The 22,564-nt window shown below is 38.0% G+C and overlaps 1 protein-coding gene across 1 annotated transcript in view; it reads left to right on the top strand.

Annotated features, from left to right (window-relative positions):
• The window catches only part of LOC115894612 (sodium leak channel non-selective protein-like), a 151,314-nt gene that overhangs the window by 57,818 nt on the left and 70,932 nt on the right, over positions 1 to 22,564 (top strand). The window contains exon 7 of the mRNA XM_030922409.1: positions 20,640 to 20,794. Within this exon, the coding sequence (XP_030778269.1) occupies positions 20,640 to 20,794 (155 nt within the window). The remainder of the gene's footprint in view (positions 1 to 20,639; positions 20,795 to 22,564) is intronic.

The following is a 22,564-nucleotide window of genomic DNA, read 5'->3' on the forward strand; positions in this document are numbered from 1 at the left end:
TTTTTTAGTGTTTTCATGATAAAGAGATGTTGAATTTTACCAAATGCTTTTTCTACATCTGTTGAAATAATAATATGGTTTTTGTTCCTGGTTTGTTTATGTAAATATATCATGTTTATTGATTTCCATATGTTAAGCCATCTTTGCAGTTCTGGGAGGTTAAATAATATGTCCAGATGGTAAGTGAGAGAGCCAGGATTTGAACTCAAGTCTAACTTCCAAGCCCGTGTATGTTTTACCATTTGAGAAACTTCTGTATTTTAATTGTACATTCATAAACCTTTATACACATAGAGATCTACATCCATATGTATAAGCTCTTTTTTTTTTTTTTTTTTTTTTTTTGAGACGGAGTCTCGCTCTGTCGCCCAGGCTGGAGTGCAGTGGCCGGATCTCAGCTCACTGCAAGCTCCGCCTCCCGGGTTCACGCCATTCTCCTGCCTCAGCCTCCCGAGTAGCTGGGACTACAGGCGCCCGCCACCTCGCCCGGCTAGTTTTTTGTATTTTTAGTAGAGACGGGGTTTCACCATGTTAGCCAGGATGGTCTTGATCTCCTGACCTCGTGATCCGCCCGTCTCGGCCTCCCAAAGTGCTGGGATTACAGGCTTGAGCCACCGCGCCCGGCCATAAGCTCTTTTTTTAAATTATACTTTATGTTCTAGGGTGCATGTGCACAACGTGCAGGTTTGTTACATCTGTATGCATGTGCCATGTTGGTGTGCTGTACCCATTAACTCGTCATTTACATTAGCTCTTTATAATATATGTAGTATAATTTCTACATTAAAGTTTTTATTAAGTCTGGTTTCGATCCCTATGTATATGTTATGATTCATGGGATTCAACTTCATCTAAATCTATAAACTAGTGATAAGTTATATATTTTTAGTACTATCTATATATCTCTTTTAAAATTGTTGTGCACATTGATCTCCAAGATGTGAACCACCTGAGGTGCCCGAAGTCAGCCTTTCATATGATAATAATATTTATAAATATATGAATATATTTCAGAATAAATTGAACTTTCAGATGAAAATTAATACCAGCATGATTTTTACCAGAATAGCAAAAATGTTTGTGAGAGTCTTCAGTACACAAAAGGAAAACTGGACAGTTTGAATGGGGATTTAAAAGAAATGTAATTTATTTTGATCAGTCTTTTGATCATATGCTTACCTCCCAAAAAGAAGATAATATAATATTGCAGGTTATAAGGTTCTTATTATTAGTGGTAAATAACTTCTATTAAACAATTGTTGTATGTTATTTTCTCACTTAATACTTATAACAATCCGGTAAGTTTTGTTCCATTTTTACACTATATGTTACAGCCAAGGAAATTGAAGCTCAGTAAAGTTAAATAAAAGGCCTAAGATGAAACAGGAAGCAAGACTAGACCCATTTCTCCCTCACACTGCTTTCTATGCTTTCAGTTGTAACTTGGTCAGTGTATGAGATAATCTTCCTTCAACATGTGTGTCCAAACTCTTTGAATAAAATATTTAGTTTTCCTTTAGTTACAAGGAGCATATTCTTAGAAGACAAGTTCTCAATGGGACATATGAGTAAGTGGTTAGTTACAATTGCTTATTTTAAGACTGAATTCTAAAAGCCTTCACTGGAACTTCTGAACATCCTCTGTGAATGTGGGAATGAGGAGCTCTACCTATTCAGTCCCTCACAAATAGTGTTTACTGTGGTTGCCTCCATAGAATCAATATTTACTATCACTTTTGTATCTCAGGTTCCACCCAACCAGCTTGATTTTCCCCATGATAGAAACCATAATAAGTGTGCATAACTACAGCAGCACCACTAGTAAATTTTGAAAATTAATTTTTAGGATGAAGTCTCTTTGGTAAAGAGAATCACCTGGCAAAATTTGTAAAAAATACTGATTCCAAGCCACATTTGTGATTGATATTTTTAGGCAAGGCTGAGATGCTCAGAATTGGCAGGTTAGAAATCAGTCATTTAAAATTTTAGTTTTGCGATTAAACTCCAAAAGATTTGTTATAGAGTAGAACACAAAATTACATGGCTTTTAAAAAAAATAGACCTTAAGTCTTCAAATAAATGTTAGTCTTCTAGCTAGCTGCTTACTGCCCTGCCTGAGGGTGGCATGCATGTCCTCTTCCCTTAAGACTATTTCCCCAGCAATGTCTAAGGAGGACCAGAAGTAATTAGAGCTTCCTGTCTTTCCTGCAAAGAGGCAGCTATGTCTTTGTTTTCTGGGATGGACAACCATCTCAATTTTACTTATTTAGTGACTCTTACATGTTCTTATTTCTAGAGATTGAATTGGGGTAGTGCACTTTGTGGTTGAGCGTGGTTGGTGTTGTCAGGGGCATTGGCACTTTTCAAATCCCTCACCGACTTTACTTTTCATGTTCACATCATTAGGGAGTGTGTAAATCCATTATTTCATTGCTATAAAGAAATACCTGAAACTGGCAGGGAATGGTGACTCATGCCTGTAATCCCAGCACTTTGAGAGGTCAAGATGGGCAGATGACTTGAGACTAGGAGTTCAAGACCAACCTGGGCAATATGGTGGAACCCCATCTCTACTGAAAATACAAAAAATAGCTGGGAATAGTAGTGTGCACCTGTGATCCCAGCTACTTGGGAGGCTGAGGCATGAGAATTGCTGGAGCCTGGGAGGTGGGGGAGGTTGCAGTGAACCGAGATCACACCACTGCTTTCTACCCTGGGTCACAGAGTGAAATTCCATTGAAGGAAGGAAGGAAGAAAGGAAGGAAGGAAGGAAGGCAGGCAGGAAGGAAGGAAGGAAAAAGAGAATTAGAGAAAGAAGGAGAGAAAGAGAGGAAAGAAAGAAAGAAAAGAAAAAAGAAAAGAAAGAAAGAGAGAGAGAGAGAGAAAGAAAGAAAGAAAAGAAAGAGAGAGAGAGAGAGAGAGAGAGAAGAAAGAAAGAAAGAAAGAAAGAAAGAAAGAAAGAAAGAAAGAAAGAAAGAAAGAAAGAAAGAAAGAAAGAAAGAAAGAAAGAAAGAAAGAAAGAAAGAAAGAAAGAAAGAAAGAGCGGGCCTGAGACTGGGTGCTTTTTTTTTATTACATTTTTGAGTTCTGTATTTGTATCATAGAGAATGAGCTGTGTATATTTTTTAGGTGGAAAAGACATATTGACTTAAAAGGTACCTCTCAAATTTTAATGTGTACAATAAACTGGAGATCGTGTTAATGTGTAGATTATTTTTTCAGAAGATCTGGAAGAAAGCCTCAGTTTCTGAATTTTTGACAAGCTCACCAGTAATGTCAATGTTTTTAGCCAAAGAAGATATTTTTTCAAAAATTCCGTAAGTGGAAGAGCCTGTGTGTGTGTGTGTGTGTGTGTGTGTGTGTGTGTGTGTGTGTGTGTGTGTTGTTTTTGGTAGTTTTTCTGGCATGTAAACAAAGATGAGAGCTTTTATTTACCAAAGACAGATATATGCAAAGAAAACCTAAGAAAGAAGGGCAGCTGCCAGATTAAATGTGATGGTTTATGAACATCAGCCGCATAAAGATACCTAATAATAAGAGAAAAATAATTAACTCTGTAGTGCGACGGTCTGTCCGAGAGCTCTTTAACCAAGTGACTCATTAATGTTAACTGCACTAGGACAAATTTTTATGATGTGCTGATGCATACAGAAGGACACAGGATCACTACTGCGATATTGCCCCCTCAAAAGTAAATTATAGTCTAAATTTAACCATCAAGAGACATCGGTTTTATGCAAAGTTCAAGATACAGTTGTCTTTCCTGTTCTGTAATTTGTAATGTTGATTTTAAGTAGTCTTTCTTTAGCACCCTAGGGAGCAAGTATCTCCTAATAATGTTTTTCAGAACTTTCTGGGTAATAAATGCCATCCTGTTAAATAAGTATTTTCTTCTTTTTTTCTGCTTTGTATCTATTTATTTACTTGTTTGCTTTTTTAAAAATTTACTTGAAGTTCTGGGGTACATGTGCAGAATGTGCAGGTTTGCTACATAGGTATACATGTGCCATGGTGGTTTGCTGCACCTATCAACCCATCATCTAGGTTTTAAGCCCTGCATGCATTAGATATTTGTCCTAATGCTGTCCCTCCCCCTGCCCCCCACCTGCCGACAGACCCCATTATGTGTCATTGCCCTCCCTGTGTCCATATGTTCTCATTGTTCAACTCCCACTTATGAGTGAGAACATGCACTGTTTGGTTTTCTGATCCTGTGTTAGTTTGCTGAAGATGATGGCTTCCAGCTTCATCCATGTCCCTGCAAAGGATATGATCTCATTTCTTTTAATGGCTGCATAGTATTCTATGGTGTATATGTCCCACATTTGCTTAGTCCAGTCTATCATTGATGGGTATTTGTGTTGGGTCCATGTCTTTGCTATTGTAAATAGTGTTGCAGTAAACATACATGTACATGTATCTTTACAGTTGAATGATTTATATTCTTTTGGGTATATACCCAGTAATGGGATAGCTGGGTCAAATGGTATTTCTGGTTCTAGATCCTTGATGAATCATTACATTGTCTTCCACAATGGTTGAACTAATTTACATTCCTACCAACAGTGTAAAAGTATTCCTATTTCTCCACATCCTCGCCAGTATTTATTGTTTTTTGACTTTTTAATAATCGCCATTCTGACTGGTGTGAGAGGGTATCTCATTGTGGTTTTGATTTGCATTTCTTTAATGATCAGTGATGTTGAGCTTTTCTCATGTTTGTTGGATGCATAAATGTCTTCTTTTGAGAAGAGTCTGTTCATATCCTTTGTTCACTTTTTGATGGGGTTGTTTCTTTTTTCTTGCAAATTTGTCTACATTTCTTATAGATTCTGGGTTATTAGACCTTTGTCAGATGGGTAGATTGCAAAAATTTTCTCCCATTCTGTAGGTTGCCTTTTCACTCTGATAATAGTTTCTTTTGCTGTGCATAAGCTCTTTAGTGCATCTAGTTTAATTAGATCCCATTTGTCTATTTTGGCTTTTCTTAACATTGCTTTTAGCATTTTTGTCATGAAATCATTGGCCATGTCTATGTCCTGAATGGTATTGCCTAAGTTTTCTTCTAGGGTTTTTATGGTTATGGGTTTAATATTTAAGTCTTTAATCCATCTTGAGTTAATTTTTGTATAAGGTATAAGGGGTTCCAGTTTTAGTTTTCTGCATATGGGTAGCAAGTTTTCTCAGCACCATTTATTAAATAGGGAATCCTTTCCCCCTGCTTGTTTTTGTCAGGTTTGTGGAAGATCAGATGGTTGTAGATGCGTGTTGTTATTTCTGACGTCTCTGTTCTGTTCCATTGGTCTATATGTCTGTTTTGGTACCAGTACCATGCTGTTTTGGTTACTGTAGTCTTGTAGTATAGTTTGAAGTCAAGTAGCATGATGCCTCCAGCTTTGTTCTTTTTGCTAAGGATTGTCTTAGCTATACAGGCCCTTTTTTGGTTCCATATGAAATTTAGGGTAGTTTTTTCTAATTCTGTGAAGAATGTCAATGGGAATAGCATTGAATCTATAATTTATTTTAAGCAATATGGCCATTTTCATGATACTGATTTTTCCTATCCATGAGGATGGAATGTTTTTCCATTTGTTTGTGTCTTCTCTTATTCCCTCAAGCAGAAGTTTGTAGTTCTTGAAGAGGTCCTTCACATCCCTTGTAAGTTGTATTCCTATGTATTTTATTCTCTTTGTAGCAATTGTGAATGGGAGTTCACTCATGATTTGGCTCTCTGCTTGTGTGTTTTTGGTGTATAGGAATACTTGTGATTTTTGCACATCGATTTTATATCCTGAGATTTGCTGAAGTTGCTTATTAGGTTAAGGAGTTTTGGGGCTGAGACTCTGGGGTTTTCTAAATACAGAATCATGTCATCTGGAAACAGAAAATTTCACTTCCTCTCTTCCTATTTAAATACCCTTTATTTCTTTCTCTTGACTGATTGCCCTGGCCGGAACTTCCAATACTATGTTGAACAGGAATGGTGAGAGAGAGCATCCTTGTCTTGCGCCAGTTTTCAAAAGGAATGCTTCCAACTTTTGCCTATTCAGTATGATATTGGCTGTGGGTTTGTCACAAATAGCACTTATTATTTTGAGATATGTTCCATCAATACCTAGTTTATTGAAAACTTTTAACATGAAGAGTTGTTGAATTTTATCAAAGGCCTTTTCTGCATCTATTGAGATAATCGTGTGGCTTTTGTCTCTGGTTCTGTTTATGTGGTGCATTACATTTATTGATTTGTGTATGCTGAACCAGACTTACACCTCAGGGATGAAGCCGACTTGTTTGTGGTGGGTAAGCTTTTTGATGCGCTGTTGGATTCAGTTTGCCAGTATTTTATTGAGGATTTTTGCATTGATGTTCATCAGGGATAATGGCCTGACGTTTTCTTTTTGTTGTTGTTGTATCTCTACCAGGTTTTAGTATCAGGATGATGCTGACCTCATAAAATGAATTAGGAAGGAGTCCCTCCTTTTCAATTTTTTGGAATAGTTTCAGAAGGAATGACACCAGCTCCTCTTTGTACCTCTGGTAGAATTCGGCTGTGAATCTGTCTGGCCCTGGGCTTTTTATTGGGTGATAGGCTATTAATTATTACCTAAATTTCAGAACTTGTTATTGGTCTGTTTAGGGAGCTGACTTCTTGGGAGGGTGTGTGTGTCCAGGAATTTATCCATTTCTTCTAGATTTTCTAGTTTATTTCGGTGGAGGTGTTTATAGTATTCTGATGGTATTTTGTATTTCTGTGGGGTCATTGGTGATATCCCCGTTATCATTTTTTATTGTGTCTATTTGATTCTTCTCTCCTTTCTTCTTTATCAGTTTAGCTAGCAGTCTATCTGTTTTGTTACTTTTTTCAAGAGACCCAGCTCCGGTATTCATTAATTTTTTGAATGACTTCTTGTGTCACTATCTCCTTCAGTTCTGCTCTGATCTTAGTTATTTCTTGTCTTCTGCTAGTTTTTAGATTTGTTTGCCCTTGCTTCTCTAGTTCTGTTCATTGTGATGTTAGGGTATCCATTTGAGATCTTTCTAGCTTTCTGATGTGGGCATTTAGTGCTATAAATTTCCTTCTTAACACTGTTTAGCTGTGTCCCAGATATTCTGGTACGTTGTCTGTTTGTTCTCATTGGTTTCAAAGAACTTCTTGATTTCTGCCTTAACTTCATTATTTACCCAGGAATCATTCAGAAGCAGGTTGTTCAATTTCCTTGTAATTGTGTTGTTTTGAGTGAGTTTCTTAATCTTGAGTTCTAATTTGATTGCACTGTAGTCTGAGAGACTGTAATGAGTTCAGTTCTTTTGAATTTGCTGAGGAGTGTTTTACTTCCAATTATGTGGTTGATTTTAGAATAAGTGCCATGTGGCACGGAGAAGAATGTATATTCTGTTGATTTGGGGTTGAGAGTTCTGTAGACATCCATTAGGTCCACTTGATCTGGAGCTGAGTTCAAGTCCTGAATATCCTTGTTAATTTTCTGTCTCATTGATCTGTCTAATATTGACAGTGGGGTATTAAAGTCTCCCACTATTATTTTGTGGGAGTTTAAGTCTCTTTGTAGATCTCTAAGAACTTGTTTTATGAATCTAGGTGCTCCTGTATTGGGTGTGTATATATTTAGGATATTTAGCGCTTCTTGTTGAATTAATCCCTTTACCATTAAGTAATGCCATTCTTTGACTTTTTTGATCTTTGTTGGTTTAAAGTCTGTTTTCTCACAGACTAGGATTGCACCCCTCCTTCCCTCCTTTTTTTTTTCCTTTTCATTTGCTTGGTAAATTTTCCTCCATCCCTTTATTTTGAGCCTATGTGTGTCATTGCACATGAGATGAGTCCCCTGAATACGGCATACCAATGGATCTTAACTCTTTATCCAATTTGGAGACTGGGTATTTTATAAAGAGTAAAGGGTTTAATTGGCTCATGGTTTTCCAGGCTGTACAGGAAGCATGGCCCTGGGCACCTGCTCAGTTTCTGATGAGGACTCAGGAAGCTTACCATCATGGCAGAAGGCAGATGGGGAGCAGGCACACCACATGACAAGAATGAGAACAAGAGAGAGAGATAGTGGAGGGGAGGTGCCCTACACTTGTAAATGACCAGATCCCCTGTGAACTCAGAGCAGAAACTCATTGATCACCTAGGAGATGGCCCAAGCCATTCATGAGGGATCTGCCCCTGTGATCCAGTCACCTCCCACCAGGCCCCATCTCCAGCGCTGAGGAGTATACTTCAATGAGATTTGGGCAAGGACAAATATCCAAACTATATCAGGGAGCCGTTAGTGTGTCTGGCCATGTTGAAAGGATGGAAGCTTATTGGAGTGGAAAAAAATTGCCTCTCCCCAGCCATACAACTCAGTCAAATCACATTCAATTCACATAAACATATTTTGACCTCCAAGTATGTAAGAGGTGATTTATATACACAATTGCTAATTTATAATGCAGTTTCATAAGTTTGATCTTCACAAGAAAGATGAGGAAATTGTTCCTTGCCAAAGTTAATTGGCTGAATTACCAACTGAAGTCCTGTTATGCTTGGCCCCAAATTCTGGTGGCCCCTTTCCATTATGTCAACCGGCTCTCTTTACATATACATTGTCACCCCATATCTTCCAGTTCCTAAAGCAAAAGGAGAAAAGTTGCTGCGTGAGGATCGCTTGGCCTAGATTTTAAAAGTCAAAGACAGCAGATTGCCTTATAACCTCAAACGGTGTCACATTTCTAGTTTGGAGCTGATCAGTGCATCCTCTGTGTCCTGATGCTTAGCTTTTCCTTTCCCCTCCCCTCCCTCCCCTCCCCTCCCCTCCCCTCCCCTCCCCTCCCCTTCCCTTCTCTTCCCTTCCCTTTTTGAGATGGAATCTCACTCTGTTGCCCAGGCTGTAGTTTAGTGGCATGGTGTCGGCTCACTGCAACCTCCACCTGCTGGGTTCAAGCGATTCTCCTGCCTCAGCCTCCCGAGTAGCTGGGATTACAGGTGTGCACCACCAAACCTGGCTAACTTTTGTATTTTTAGTACAGACGGGTTTTCCTGTGTTGGCCAGGCTGGTCTTGAATTCCTGACCTTAAGTGATCCGCCTGCCTCAGCCTCCCAAAGTGCTGGGATTACAGGCGTGAGCCACTACACCCGACCAACTTTTCTGATACTATTTTGAATATGTTTGTGCCCTCTCATTGCCTTATCCTGACCCGACTGCAGTCTTCTGGCTCCTGTCAGGTGCACTATGCCTTATCCATATTGACAAAGTAGTTGAGGGAGTCAACTTGGGGAAAATGTATTATTTTAAAAAGCTATTCAGATATAAGAAGATAACTATTTAAAATATTCCTTTAAAATAAAATCATGTACTGCATTGTCACTTAAATTTCATGGTCACAATATTTGAAAAAATACTTAATTTTACCATTTTTATGCATCATGGCTACAATTCTTTACAATTTTGCCTACCAACCCTTTCAGGAATGGGTGAAAGGAGTAGGAAAATCATATTAAAATACTCAGTTTTACAACTTATTTCCTAGAAAAAAAATGTGCCAGGTTAACTTGTTCATTAAAAGAGGTGTGATATCAATATTATTGCCTGCTTCAGAATATTTATCTTGTTTTGCAGTTCCACTAAAAGTCCAGGCAGAGCCATTAAAAGTTTTCCAAAATCAATAAATAATTTATCTCTGCAAATAAGGCTCTTGCTTTCTAGGGTGGGATTAGTTTTCCAAAGCATCCAGCATTAGAATTAGACAGACAAATTCATAGGAGTTTATAATTAATCCTGAGAAGAGGAAGCTAATAGGAGTGAAAATGAAATCAGATGATTGTCTGAAAAGAAGCTGAAAGGCGGTAACAGCCAGACTAAGTTTTCTGTAGGTACATGCAATGACCAGGAAAACCTCTCAATCTAGGGGTCAGCTTTTAGCAAGATAATATGTCTTGCTAAATTTTTATGTCTGCCACAAAAGGCAAGACAAGCACCATGTAAGATATCAAAGGCTATATTCATTATTCTCTTGAGTGTAAAAGTTTGTGCCTGTGTCTATGTATGATTGTGTGTGGGTGTAATTTTCTCCATGGGTTTATTTAGAATTGTGTTCCTCCATTTTTTATTTATTTCTAGAACATACAATATAAATAAAAATGAAGCCTTACAGATGCAATGAAAAACAAAATGCTCAAGTCGTATAGTGTTATCTGTTGCATGTGGATTTGTTGGGCTACTTACTTATTTACATCATTGACAATTTCTTATGGAATACCAGCTTCAGAAATATACTGTAGCTTGGGCTCTGCAAATATCTTCTACAACAAATGGATCAAATTTCGATACCAAGAAGTCATTCTTAGCCTGCTTGTCTTTAGATTTTTAACAAAAAAGGTAATAACAATGTAAACAAAATTGCTATGTATAAATTCCTATCATAGGTGTAGGTTGTGAAAATCTAGCAAGTAAATTTAGTAATAATTTATTTCGTGAGTATCTTTTGACCTTTTTTGTCCTTTCTCACATACTAGGAACATGTTACAACCAGCTCATGCTGCATCAGTACAGTATCCATTTAGGGTAGCACAAATCCTTATCTTTTATCCTAATTTGTAAATCTCTAAGAGTGTAGTTTAAAAATTGCTTTTATACGATAACAACTGCTTATTAACAATCCTCGTATCTCACCAAACAGCTACACTCACCAGCGAAGAAAACCTCTCTCTCTCTCTCTTTTTCTCACTCACTTTCTCTTATATACAAATGCAGGCTCTGACATTTTCACTTTCCAGAATGCTATGCTGTTTATTACATCCCAAGAACTAGTACCTGTTGATCCTTTAATAATAGTCACTGCAAGCAACACCCTGTTGCAAGGTTTTCCCAGTACCCACCATCTGCCACCCGTAGTCATAATTGATGTTTCCGCTTTGAACTTCAGTTAACATCAGGAGCATATAGATAGCTCTTAAAGCATTTATCACACTCTCCTGTGGTCGTTACTTTTTTATTCTCTCTTACACTGAGCTGTAAAGTCCCTGAGTCCACTTTGTTCCTTTTATTCATCTCCATTCCTAGCATGCTGTGTGGCATAGAGTAGGCTTGTCAAAAATAATTATTATAAATTAATAAACAGACATTCAAATACAATTAAGTGCCCCCCTACGAATACTGGAAAAATTTTCTGAAAAGAGGCTGTCATCATAAGCACAGTCATATTCATTAATGACAGTGATTACAGAAGCCCAACACTAAGTGCAGTGCAAGAAGCAGTGACGGTAGTTCCAGATATGTAGAGAAAGACGATATTGTGAATAACGAAGAGAGGAATCTTAACGTCAAGTCTGAAGCTATTGCCTTTGTCATTGGTGAGCCTTGTGGTGAGAGGAGAACTATGCACAGTGAAGCATATGTTGAATTATGGGCCACATGCTTTCACTGGAAGCATATCCCTTTTCTTTTATATGAAGGTATTATGAGGTCCTTCTGGGAATTGTTTTGTAAACAGCTGGAAAGTTTCTCATTTTTCAGATGAGGAAACTGAGGCTCAAATGTTTCAAGCGAATCACCCAAGGTAATTAAGTGAGTTAATCACTGAACTGAGATGATCATTTTTGTGTTGTGATACACAGCTCGGTGCTCTGCACCACTAAGAGTTGTGAATAACTTAAAACCACGGGACTCTGAGGTCCTGAGGTATTGTTTGTGGCCATTATCAACAATTTAAGTAACAAGTTTAGAACACATTTTCTTAGATCTCAAACTCCTACAAAGTGTTATTTGTAAATAGAATGTTTTGTGTTTTTTTTTTTTGTTTTTTTTTTTTCTTTTTTTCTTTTTTTTATTATACTTTAAGTTCTAGGGTACATGTGCATAACGTGCAGGTTTGTTACATATGCATACTTATGCCATGTTGGTGTGCTGCACCCATCAACTCGTCAGCACCCATCAATTCATCATTTGTATCATGTATAACTCCCCGATGCAATCCCTCTCTCCTCCCCCCTCCCCATGATAGGCCCCAGTGTGTGATGTTCCCCTTCCCGAGTCCAAGTGATCTCATTGTTCAGTTCCCACCTATGAGTGAGAACATGCGGTGTTTGGTTTTCTCTTCTTGTGATAGTTTGCCAAGAATGATGGTTTCCAGCTGCATCCATGTCCCTACAAAGGACTCAAACTCATCCTTTTTTATGGCTGCATAGTATTCCATGGTGTATATGTGCCACATTTTCTTAATCCAGTCTGTCACAGATGGACATTTGGGTTGATTGCAAGTCTTTGCTATTGTGAATAGTGCCGCAATAACCATACGTGTGCATGTGTCTTTGTAGTAGAATAATTTATAATCCTTTGGGTATATACCCAGTAGTGGGATGGCTGGGTCATATGGTACATCTAGTTCTAGATCCTTGAGGAATTGCCATACTGTTTTCCATAATGGTTGAACTAGTTTACAATCCCACCAACAGTGTAAAAGTGTTCCTATTTCTCCACATCCTCTCCAACACCTGTTGTTTCCTGACTTCTTAATGATTGCCATTCTAACTGGTGTGAGATGGTATCTCATTGTGGTTTTGATTTGCATTTCTCTGATGGCGAGTGATGATGAGCATTTTTTCATGTGTCTGTTGGCTGTATGAATGTCTTCTTTTGAGAAATGTCTGTTCATATCCTTTGCCCACTTTATGATGGGGTTGTTTGTTTTTTTCTTGTATATTTGTTTGAGTTCTTTGTAGATTCTGGATATTAGCCCTTTGTCAGATGAGTAGGTTGCAAAAATTTTCTCCCATTCTGTAGGTTGCCTGTTCACTCTGATGGTAGTTTCTTTTGCTGTGCAGAAGCTCTTTAGTTTAATTAGATCCCATTTGTCAATTTTGGCTTTTGCTGCCGTTGCTTTTGGTGTTTTAGACATGAAATCCTTGCCCATGCCTATGTCCTGAATGGTACTACCTAGATTTTCTTCTAGGGTTTTTATGGTGTTAGGTCTAACATTTAAGTCTCTAATCCATCTTGAATTAATCTTCATATAAGGGGTAAGGAAAGGATCCAGTTTCAGCTTTCTACTTATGGCTAGCCAATTTTCCCAGCACCATTTATTAAATAGGGAGTCCTTTCCCCATTTCTTGTTTCTCTCAGGTTTGTCAAAGATCAGATGGCTGTAGATGTGTGGTATTATTTCTGAGGACTCTGTTCTGTTCCATTGGTCTATATCTCTGTTTTGGTACCAGTACCATGCTGTTTTGGTTACTGTAGCCTTGTAGTATAGTTTGAAGTCAGGTAGCATGACGCCTCCAGCTTTGTCCTTTTGACTTAGGATTGTCTTGGCAATGCGGGCTCTTTTTTGGTTCCATATGAACTTTAAAGCCGTTTTTTTCCAATTCTGTGAAGAAACTCATTGGTAGCTTGATGGGGATGGCATTGAATCTATAAATAACCTTGGGCAGTATGGCCATTTTCACGATATTGATTCTTCCTATCCATGAGCATGGTATGTTCTTCCATTTGTTTGTGTCCTCTTTGATTTCACTGAGCAGTGGTTTGTAGTTCTCCTTGAAGAGGTCCTTGACATCCCTTGTAAGTTGGATTTCTAGGTATTTTATTCTCTTTGAAGCAATTGTGAATGGAAGTTCATTCCTGATTTGGCTCTCTGTTTGTCTGTTACTGGTGTATAAGAATGCTTGTGATTTTTGCACATTAATTTTGTATCCTGAGACTTTGCTGAAGTTGCTTATCAGCTTAAGGAGATTTTGGGCTGAGACAATGGGGTTTTCTAAATATACAATCATGTCTTCTGCAAACAGGGACAATTTGACTTCTTCTTTTCCTAACTGGATACCCTTGATTTCTTTCTCTTGCCTGATTGCCCTAGCCAGAACTTCCAACACTATGTTGAATAGGAGTGGTGAGAGAGGGCATCCCTGTCTTGTGCCAGTTTTCAAAGGGAATTTTTCCAGTTTTTGCCCATTCAGTATGATATTAGCTGTGGGTTTGTCATACATAGCTCTTATTATTTTGAGGTACGTTCCATCAATACCGAATTTATTGATCGTTTTTAGCATGAAGGGCTGTTGAATTTTGTCAAAAGCCTTTTCTGCATCTATTGAGATAATCATGTGGTTCTTGTCTTTGGTTCTGTTTATATGCTGGATTACGTTTATGGATTTGTGAATGTTGAACCAGCCTTGCATCCCAGGGATGAAGCCCACTTGATCGTGGTGGATAAGCTTTTTGATGTGCTGCTGAATCCGGTTTGCCAGTATTTTATTGAGAATTTTTGCATCGATGTTCATCAGGGATATTGGTCTAAAATTCTCTTTTTTTGTTGTGTCTCTGCCAGGCTTTGGTATCAGGATGATGTTGGCCTCATAAAATGAGTTAGGGAGGATTCCCTCTTTTTCTATTGATTGGAATAGTTTCAGAAGGAATGGTATCAGCTCCTCCTTGTACCTCTGGTAGAATTCAGCTGTGAATCCATCTGGTCCTGGACTTTTTTTGGTGGGTAGGCTATTAATTGTTGCCTCAATTTCAGAGCCTGCTATTGGTCTATTCAGGGATTCAACTTCTTCCTGGTTTAGCCTTGGGAGAGTGTAAGTGTCCAGGAAATTATCCATTTCTTCTAGATTTTCTAGTTGATTTGCGTAGAGGCGTTTATAGTATTCTCTGATGGTTGTTTGTATTTCTGTGGGGTCAGTGGTGAATAAGCAAACATGTGCTAGGAGGATAATTGAAGGCTTTTTAAAAAACAATTGGCTGCTCCCAGGGATTCTAGCACTCATTTTGATACATGGAAACTACTAAAGTCAGACATTTAAAACATTGAAAATCAGTGCCAATTTGTGGATTATTACACTTAAAAATGCATAAAACAGGATCCACTTATTAAAGAGTTTCTGTAGTTTACAAATAAATAATTCACCATAGATTTAAATAATGGTAGAAAGACACATTCATTCATTCATTCAGAAAATAATTATTAAACATCTACTATATATTAGGTTTCTCCAGAGAGAATATAGAATATAGAATATATTTTACGCTCAAAAGATACGTGTCTATAGATACAGATACAGATATAAAGAGATTTACTTTAAGGAATTGGCTCATGTAATTTTGTAGGCTGTTAAGACCAAAATCTTCAGGGCAGCCTGGACATTTCAGCAGAAGCTGATGTGGCAGACGAAAGGCTCTGCCAAAGGTGGGGTAGGCTAGTGACCTCTCTCTACTGAGAAGTCAAAATCTTTCCTATTAATGAGATGAGTCCCACTCACATTATGGAGGGTAACATGCTTTACTCAAAGTCTATCAATTTAAGTGTTAATCACAACTATAAAATACCTTCACAGCAACATCTAGACTTGTGTTTGCCCAAACAGCCAGGCACCATACTTTAATCAAGCTGATACTTAAATTTAACTATCATAGACTCTGTGTCAGGGACTTCATGGAATTGGAAATTACACTAAGGAACAGTTGAGTTTGGAAGACATCCAATGAACAGATGACCACACAAACATGAATTGCATTTGTCTGAAGTGCCAGAAACAAAAAGCGAGGGTACCTTGAGAAGTTATAGCAGGGAAACCTGGCCCAGTGGAAGGGACTTGGAGTGGCTCCCCCAAGAAAATGATAGTCAAGCTGAGGCCTGAAGGCTACAAAAATGGGGTTAACCAAAGAAAACAGGAGAGACTTCCAAGTAGAGGAGAAGACCCTGCCTTAGACAGGAGCTGGGAAAGGGCAACATGGTCAGACACTAGGATACTTGGGGAAAGGGGGTACAAAGGGGTGTTTGAAGTGTGGGAGGAGCCAGATCCTTCAGGATCTTGCAGACCATGTGACAGGTTTGCCACTGTTAAAGTAGGACAGTGATTAGGAAGGGTCTCTGCATGTGCTTTGTGCCAAATGTATCAGAAAGGCTAAGAGTGGGAGGCAGAGTGGCCAGTGAGGAGGCCAGATAAGAGTGTGTGTAGAGAGTGAGCTGGAGAGAATGAAATTAGCTTAAAAGATATTTTGAGAACATGTTGGAGAATGTGATGATTACGTATGAGGGTTGAGGGAGAAGTAGGTATCAAGCAAGATTCTAAGACTTCAAGCTTGCTCCACAGTTTGGAAGCTGGTCCTATTTGTTATGATAGGGAACTCTGGTTTAGGATTTCAAATGGAATAAGGGACCTATTGAGCTGGAGGTACTTGTGGTGTAGCCAAGTGGAGAAATCTAGTAAGCAGTTGGACATGTAGCTCTAAGACTCTACAACGATGTATAGGATGACAGAGAATTGAGAAATCATGAAAGTGGATGAGATTGCCTGGGAGAGTTATCATGAAAAAAGAGAAAGGCCCAAGACAGAGCTCAGAGCATCTCACGACTAAAGGTCAGCTCAAGACTAGAGGAGATGGAAAAGCAGAATGGCCTAAGAAATATGGACAAACCAGCACCTTCAAATCCAGCAGAGTTGCATCTCTGTCTTCCTCCCATACTCACATCTCTCTCCAACCACGGCCAGGTGAGGTTCTTTACTGTTAGGGATTCATGGGATTAGGTTGGGTCCACCTGGATAATTCAGGCTCATTTCCCAAATTTATTGTCTTTAGCCTTAATCACACCTATAACTTTAGTTCCCTTTTGCTATGCAACATTATCTACTTCCAGGTTCCATATGTTAGAATGGGGACATCTTTAGGGGACCAGTATTTTTTCTACCACAAAAACAACAATTCAAAGCACTGCCGAGAGGTCACAGAAGATAAGACTAAAATTCTTCTGATTGGATATAGTGTATGGAAGTGAACAAGAGTAATTTCAGTGTCTTGGAGGTCACAGAAATGGGCTAAAAAATTAAAATAGGGAGATTACAAGTAGATACTTTATTCAGGAATCCATAAGAAATGCTGGTCTTGAAACCCATTTAAACATGAGTGGATATTTATTATCACTGAAAGAATCATTGTCTATATCCAGGATTTGCCTTGTGGGGCAAGAATTCCATCCACCCCACCCAAACTCCAGAGAGTCACTTGTTCTCTATCCAGAGTGCCTGAGGGAAAATGACTACAGAAATAATTAAGGGTAATGAATTAAAGTAAAATCTGGAAGATTCTTGTTAGCTGAAAAAAATGAAATAAAGATTAACAAATATATATTCTGAAACTCTTGACATTCATTTCAATTTTTAAAAACAGTAATTACCTTGTGGTTTTAGATATGTGTGTTCCAGGGCAATTAATCATCTAATAAATGTGTTTCTAATAAGCATTTGCTAATAGCTTGATGTTGGTAAAAATGTTTCAAGTCTGCTACCTCCAAAGCCAAAGACTTCAAAATAATATCTAGTGAGAGTTGTACTTAAAATGAGTATCAGCACTAATATGAAAGAAAAAGCAAATATAAAAGGAAGAAAACAGGAAAAAGTACTCTAATATTTATAAATTAACTTAAAAAATTGTAATCTTTAACGATTATTGAGTGATTAACTTATTTTTGGCACCGTTCTGAGTGTTGCACATTGTCTCATTTAATCATTAACATGCCCCTACAAAGAATGCAAAAACTATCCTCATTTTGGAAGTGGGATTACTGAGGCTGTACACATAGGGCTGGAGTTTGAATCTAGGCAATCTACAACTTTCAAACTGTCATAACAGTAGGTAACAGCTAGCATTGATTGTCTGTCAAGTACCCATTTTATACACTTTACAGATGTAAATACTTACATCTCACCCCAGGCTTATGAGGTAGACATTTTCACACCATTATAGTTTGGAAAACTAAAGCATGCTTAAGTCACACATGTAATAAGTGGGTCAGAACTCACACCCGTGAAGATTGGCTCCACAGTCCAATTTCTTCTCCAAATACCTGAAAGGTGATTTTTTTTTTTTGAAACTTGTTCATGTAGACAGAGTGTTATCATAGACATTTCTGCTATTGTATTTGTAAAAGTATTTGGAATTAAAAATATGTGTAATTGTGATGGGCTAGTAGACTCTTCCCTCTCTGAACTTCACCTTGCCTTCAAGAGTAAATGAAGAACTAGGTGATCTAAAGTATCTCTTCGCTGCATAGTTCTATGAACATGCCAAAGTTTCTTCTCCTCTTTTAACAAGTCTTTATTGTTCTGTTTTTACATGCTGGGATTTATGCTACATTGTATTGTTGTAATGATTAATAATCATTTAGATCAAGCATGTACGGAGTACAGTATTTGCAACACATTAGGTGCTACCCAAAGTGCATTACTTGGTTTGCTTTACTTAACCCTCACACAAACTTTGCTTTTAATTATGATTACTCTCTCTACCTTACAGATGAGGAAACTGAGCTTAGAGGCCCTTAGAGCTTTATTTAAGTCACACAACCAGTAAATGGCAGAGCTGGGATCAAACCCAGAAAGCCTCACTCTGAAACTCAGAAGCCCAGTCTCCTTACCATGTTACTGTTATGTTGTAGGTGCTAAATCATTGACGACAAGCATCGTTGATGAGGTTCATAGTATTTGTACCACACACTCTGAAACAGAGTCAGATCAGACTGGAGCAAAGGTGAATCATTTGGCCTACATGTAAGAATGAGAAATGGGGAGATATACACGACGTGTCTGTCTAAAATCTTATTTTTCTGACCCACCCAATTGTGGTAATTTCCACAATTAGAGCCTTTCCCTTGGGTTTTGCAGATGGGGTCCAAAGGACCAGCTTAAAATATGACTAGAGGGAGCAATGATTTAATGACTTACTTCCTGACACCAGCAAACAGATAAGCTCATCTGCTGCGAACAAAGGGCAGAACCCTAAAGGAATAGCTTAGGGTGTTTGAATCATGGGTAACGTTTCTGGAGCTTTGTTTATGACTGAGAAGTAGGCAAATATCACCAGGCATGCTGTGTGTGTGTGTGTGTGTGTGTGTGTGTGTGTGTGTGTAGAACTATGTAGTGTGTATATGCGTGGTGGCAGAAAATAGCTAAGGGATTGCACAATTAGGTGTCAGACTTTAGAGAAAGCATATTATAAAAGGGATGGAAGCAGCAACTGAATGTAAGAAGGTGTTAAAGGAAAAAGAGTCACCCAGTAAGTCTACCTCAATTTGGCCATAAACTGACGTGACTGAGGCTGTCTTAGGGTTGTTCTCCATTTAAGAAATTCCTAGAGAATTTGATGTAGTGGGAAATGAGTGTAACACATTCATGGGTTTAGAAGGCTTCCAAAATCATCTACCCCAGACTTTGTCCTCTGCACAATCTGTGTGGGCTACCTCAGATAGCAGCTATTTGGGGTCCGTTTTTAATGTCAACCCAGAATGAGAGTCTACAGTCAGCAATCCTATGTTATCTATATTTGCTGTCAGGAAAGCCATTGCATATCTAAATCCTTTATATCAAGTTGATATCCAGCCTATTCTTAAGAAAGATAAAAATGGGTTATGTCATTATCCACCTAAAGGATTCTAATATTCCTAGAGCTATCACTAAATCACCTCATAATCTCTCTTTCCTGTGGGATACCTTGAGTTCCTTCCATTTCTCCTTATTTATCTGGTTCTTTCTAAACTAGACACCTTCCAACACTCAGAAGGACAAGTATCACTGATGAGTTTCATAGTGTTTGTACCGCACAGAAAATGATTTTCATCATACAACATTGCTTAGAAGTGGGGAAGTAAAATTTGTGCCCACAGTGAGACAAGGCCACAGAGCAAGACCTTGAGACACCTTCTCATTGTGATTTTGTGAATCACAATGAATCCTCAGACAAGTCAACATTCTCTGCAAATCTGTAGAAAAATTCCTTCCTTTGCTTATCTGGGTCTCAGTCTGTAATGGCAAAACCGTCATGGTGATAGTATTCTTGTAAAGAGCCATTGTGGGGATGAATCACATATCATTTGAGAATGTTTAATGTGTAATGAATGTTATGAATGTCATTTGTGAATTATGAATCTTAAAACTATATTCAGATACACATACACAATTTTGCAAATAACATCATATATATATATAGAGAGAGAGAGAGAGAGAGAGAGAGAGTCTCTCAAGTCTCATATATATATTACCAATTACCACAATTGGGTGGGCCAGAAAGATAAGATTTTAGACAGACACATCACGTGTATCTCTTCATTTCTCATTCTTATATGTAGGCCAAATGATCCATCTTCGCTTCATTCTGACCTGACTCTATGTTTCAGAGTGTGTAGTACAAATACTATGAACCTCATCAACAATGCTTGTCATCAATTATTTGGTACCTACAACATAAGAGAAAGAAGGTCTCTCAATGTCTCTCTCTCTCTCTCTCTCTCTATATACACACACACACACACACACACACACACACACACACACACATACACACAAACACACACGTACACTCTCTTTGCTGTACTGTTAGAGAGACAGAGAAAGAGAAGGTCTCTCAACTCTCAAGGTCTTGCTCTGTTGCCCAGGCTAGAGTGCAGTGGCATGATCATAGTTCACTGCAACCTCGAACCCCTGGGCTCAAGGGATTCTCCTGCCTGTGCCTCCCAAAGTGCAATGATTACAGGCATGAGCAACCTCACCTGGCCAGATACATAGCTATTAATGAAGAGTAATCACATTATTCATTGTAATCAACATTTATGTTTGTTGAAATTGTCTTAACACTTTCATGTGTTGTTTACAGGAATGTAACCTGGAATAGCTTAGCTATTCCAGACACACACTGCTCACCAGAGCTAGAAGAAGGCTACCAGTGCCCACCTGGATTTAAATGCATGGATCTTGAAGATCTGGGACTTAGCAGGCAAGAGCTGGGCTACAGTGGCTTTAATGAGATAGGTCTGTCTTACTGGTAAAATACGTTTTAAGTTTCTATTTTATGATGTTTATGAAGTGGACAGAATAATTAAATAATTGATACTAATATTTTGACTGGCTGTCATATAGAAGAAATACAAATATAAATTTTAATTCTATGCCTATTTTATAATATATTCTACCCTACAGTGCATAGCATACATGTTATATATGTATATAGGCAGCAGTGTTTATATGGAGTTACAGATCTCTCATTTTTAACTATTTTGATTCTTAATAATAGCATTTAAAAATATTTGTTTGTTGAACAGGGTTCTGGGTTGTTGACTCAAAGATAAACAAAATTTGGTTTTGTAACTATACCCTAATAGGCAAGGTAAGTCTTTAAAACTATAATACTAGGTATTGATGAGTGCATTAGAACTGAAAAGTGCTCCTTGATTAGAAGACAATTAATGAACTACTTAATGAATATGCATCAACTATGTAATAAATGTATGGGAAATACTTGTACATGAAAACTATGTACTCAAATGTGAACATTTCTTCTTGACTTGCCTTATTAAGTCCTAAAATGTGCTATTACATACATAATGAAAGAACTTAGCATCTGCCATTTAGTTGATATCATTGTATTTATTATAATTCCATGCAAATTGCACATATTGTATTATTAAAGCAAAAAATGTGTAATTCTAAACAAGTATCTTACGCCTTGAGAATTGTTATCAGAGTAATTTTTTAAACTAAATTTTCTTCAAGTCTCAGGCCCACGTGCTGAACCATAAAGTTACAGCTTCTATATAGAATATAGTACTGAACGTGGGCTGATGGTATCTTTTTAAGTTCATTTTTGCAAATAACATCTCAAGTTTTCATCTTTATATTTTAATATTTCCTCATATTTGATTTTAAGCATTATAGTTAGATGGCATTCTTCCGTCTCTTTTGACCAATAATATTGTCTCCTATTTTATAAAAATCCAGAAGCCAACTGATGTGAAGCAATTTCAATTTGCTATACTCTCTTAAGCTTAGCCGGCTTTGTAATTGATCTTGAATTCTTCCCTCTGTCTCAAAAGTACAGAGGCGTCATGAATTATACCAATAACTTTTAGGCATGAGGAAGAAATCACAGACGTGGTATGGGAGGCGAGATGTATAGGCTGATACGCTGTGTGGAATAAGCTTCAGGAGTTCCAACAGCTGGGCATGCCTAGAATGCATGCCTTATCAGAGTCTGCAGCTCTTTCTTGTAGGGACTGAGTGTATCCATGTCTTCTATGGAGAGTGGTCACCATCCCAGGGTTAAGGTTGCCCTTACAGAAAATATCCTCCAATTTTTTAAAATCACGCAGCTAAAGCACATCACACCCTCACCATTTTTAATGCAACGATTGTACCCAAATTCAAAATGCAGCATTATATTCAAGTTGATTCACCTTTCTTCACTCTGACTTACAATGGCTTCGCTTAATATAAGGTGGAATCTCTGTTTGAGAGAAAAAGTCTCCTTGTAGTGTGCTGGTTCCAGAGGACCAATTCTAGGAGGAAATTGCCTTGGAGGCAGTCGACCCCTACTAAAGCAATTATCTTACTATAGCTGTACTGTTAATTTATCTCCCAAGGATTTAAGCTCCTTGAAAACAGGAAGTGCATCTTTTCATCTTCAAGTCTCCAGGGCACAGGGCTATGCCTGGCTCACAGGGAGGCTTCCATAAATATTTACTAATAGGCTCAACAAAGTGTATGTCCTTTTGAATTCATTGGTAACCAGGCATGTTTGTATGA

This window comes from Rhinopithecus roxellana, chromosome 18, assembly GCF_007565055.1.
Source record: "Rhinopithecus roxellana isolate Shanxi Qingling chromosome 18, ASM756505v1, whole genome shotgun sequence".
Classification (NCBI taxonomy): domain Eukaryota; kingdom Metazoa; phylum Chordata; class Mammalia; order Primates; family Cercopithecidae; genus Rhinopithecus; species Rhinopithecus roxellana.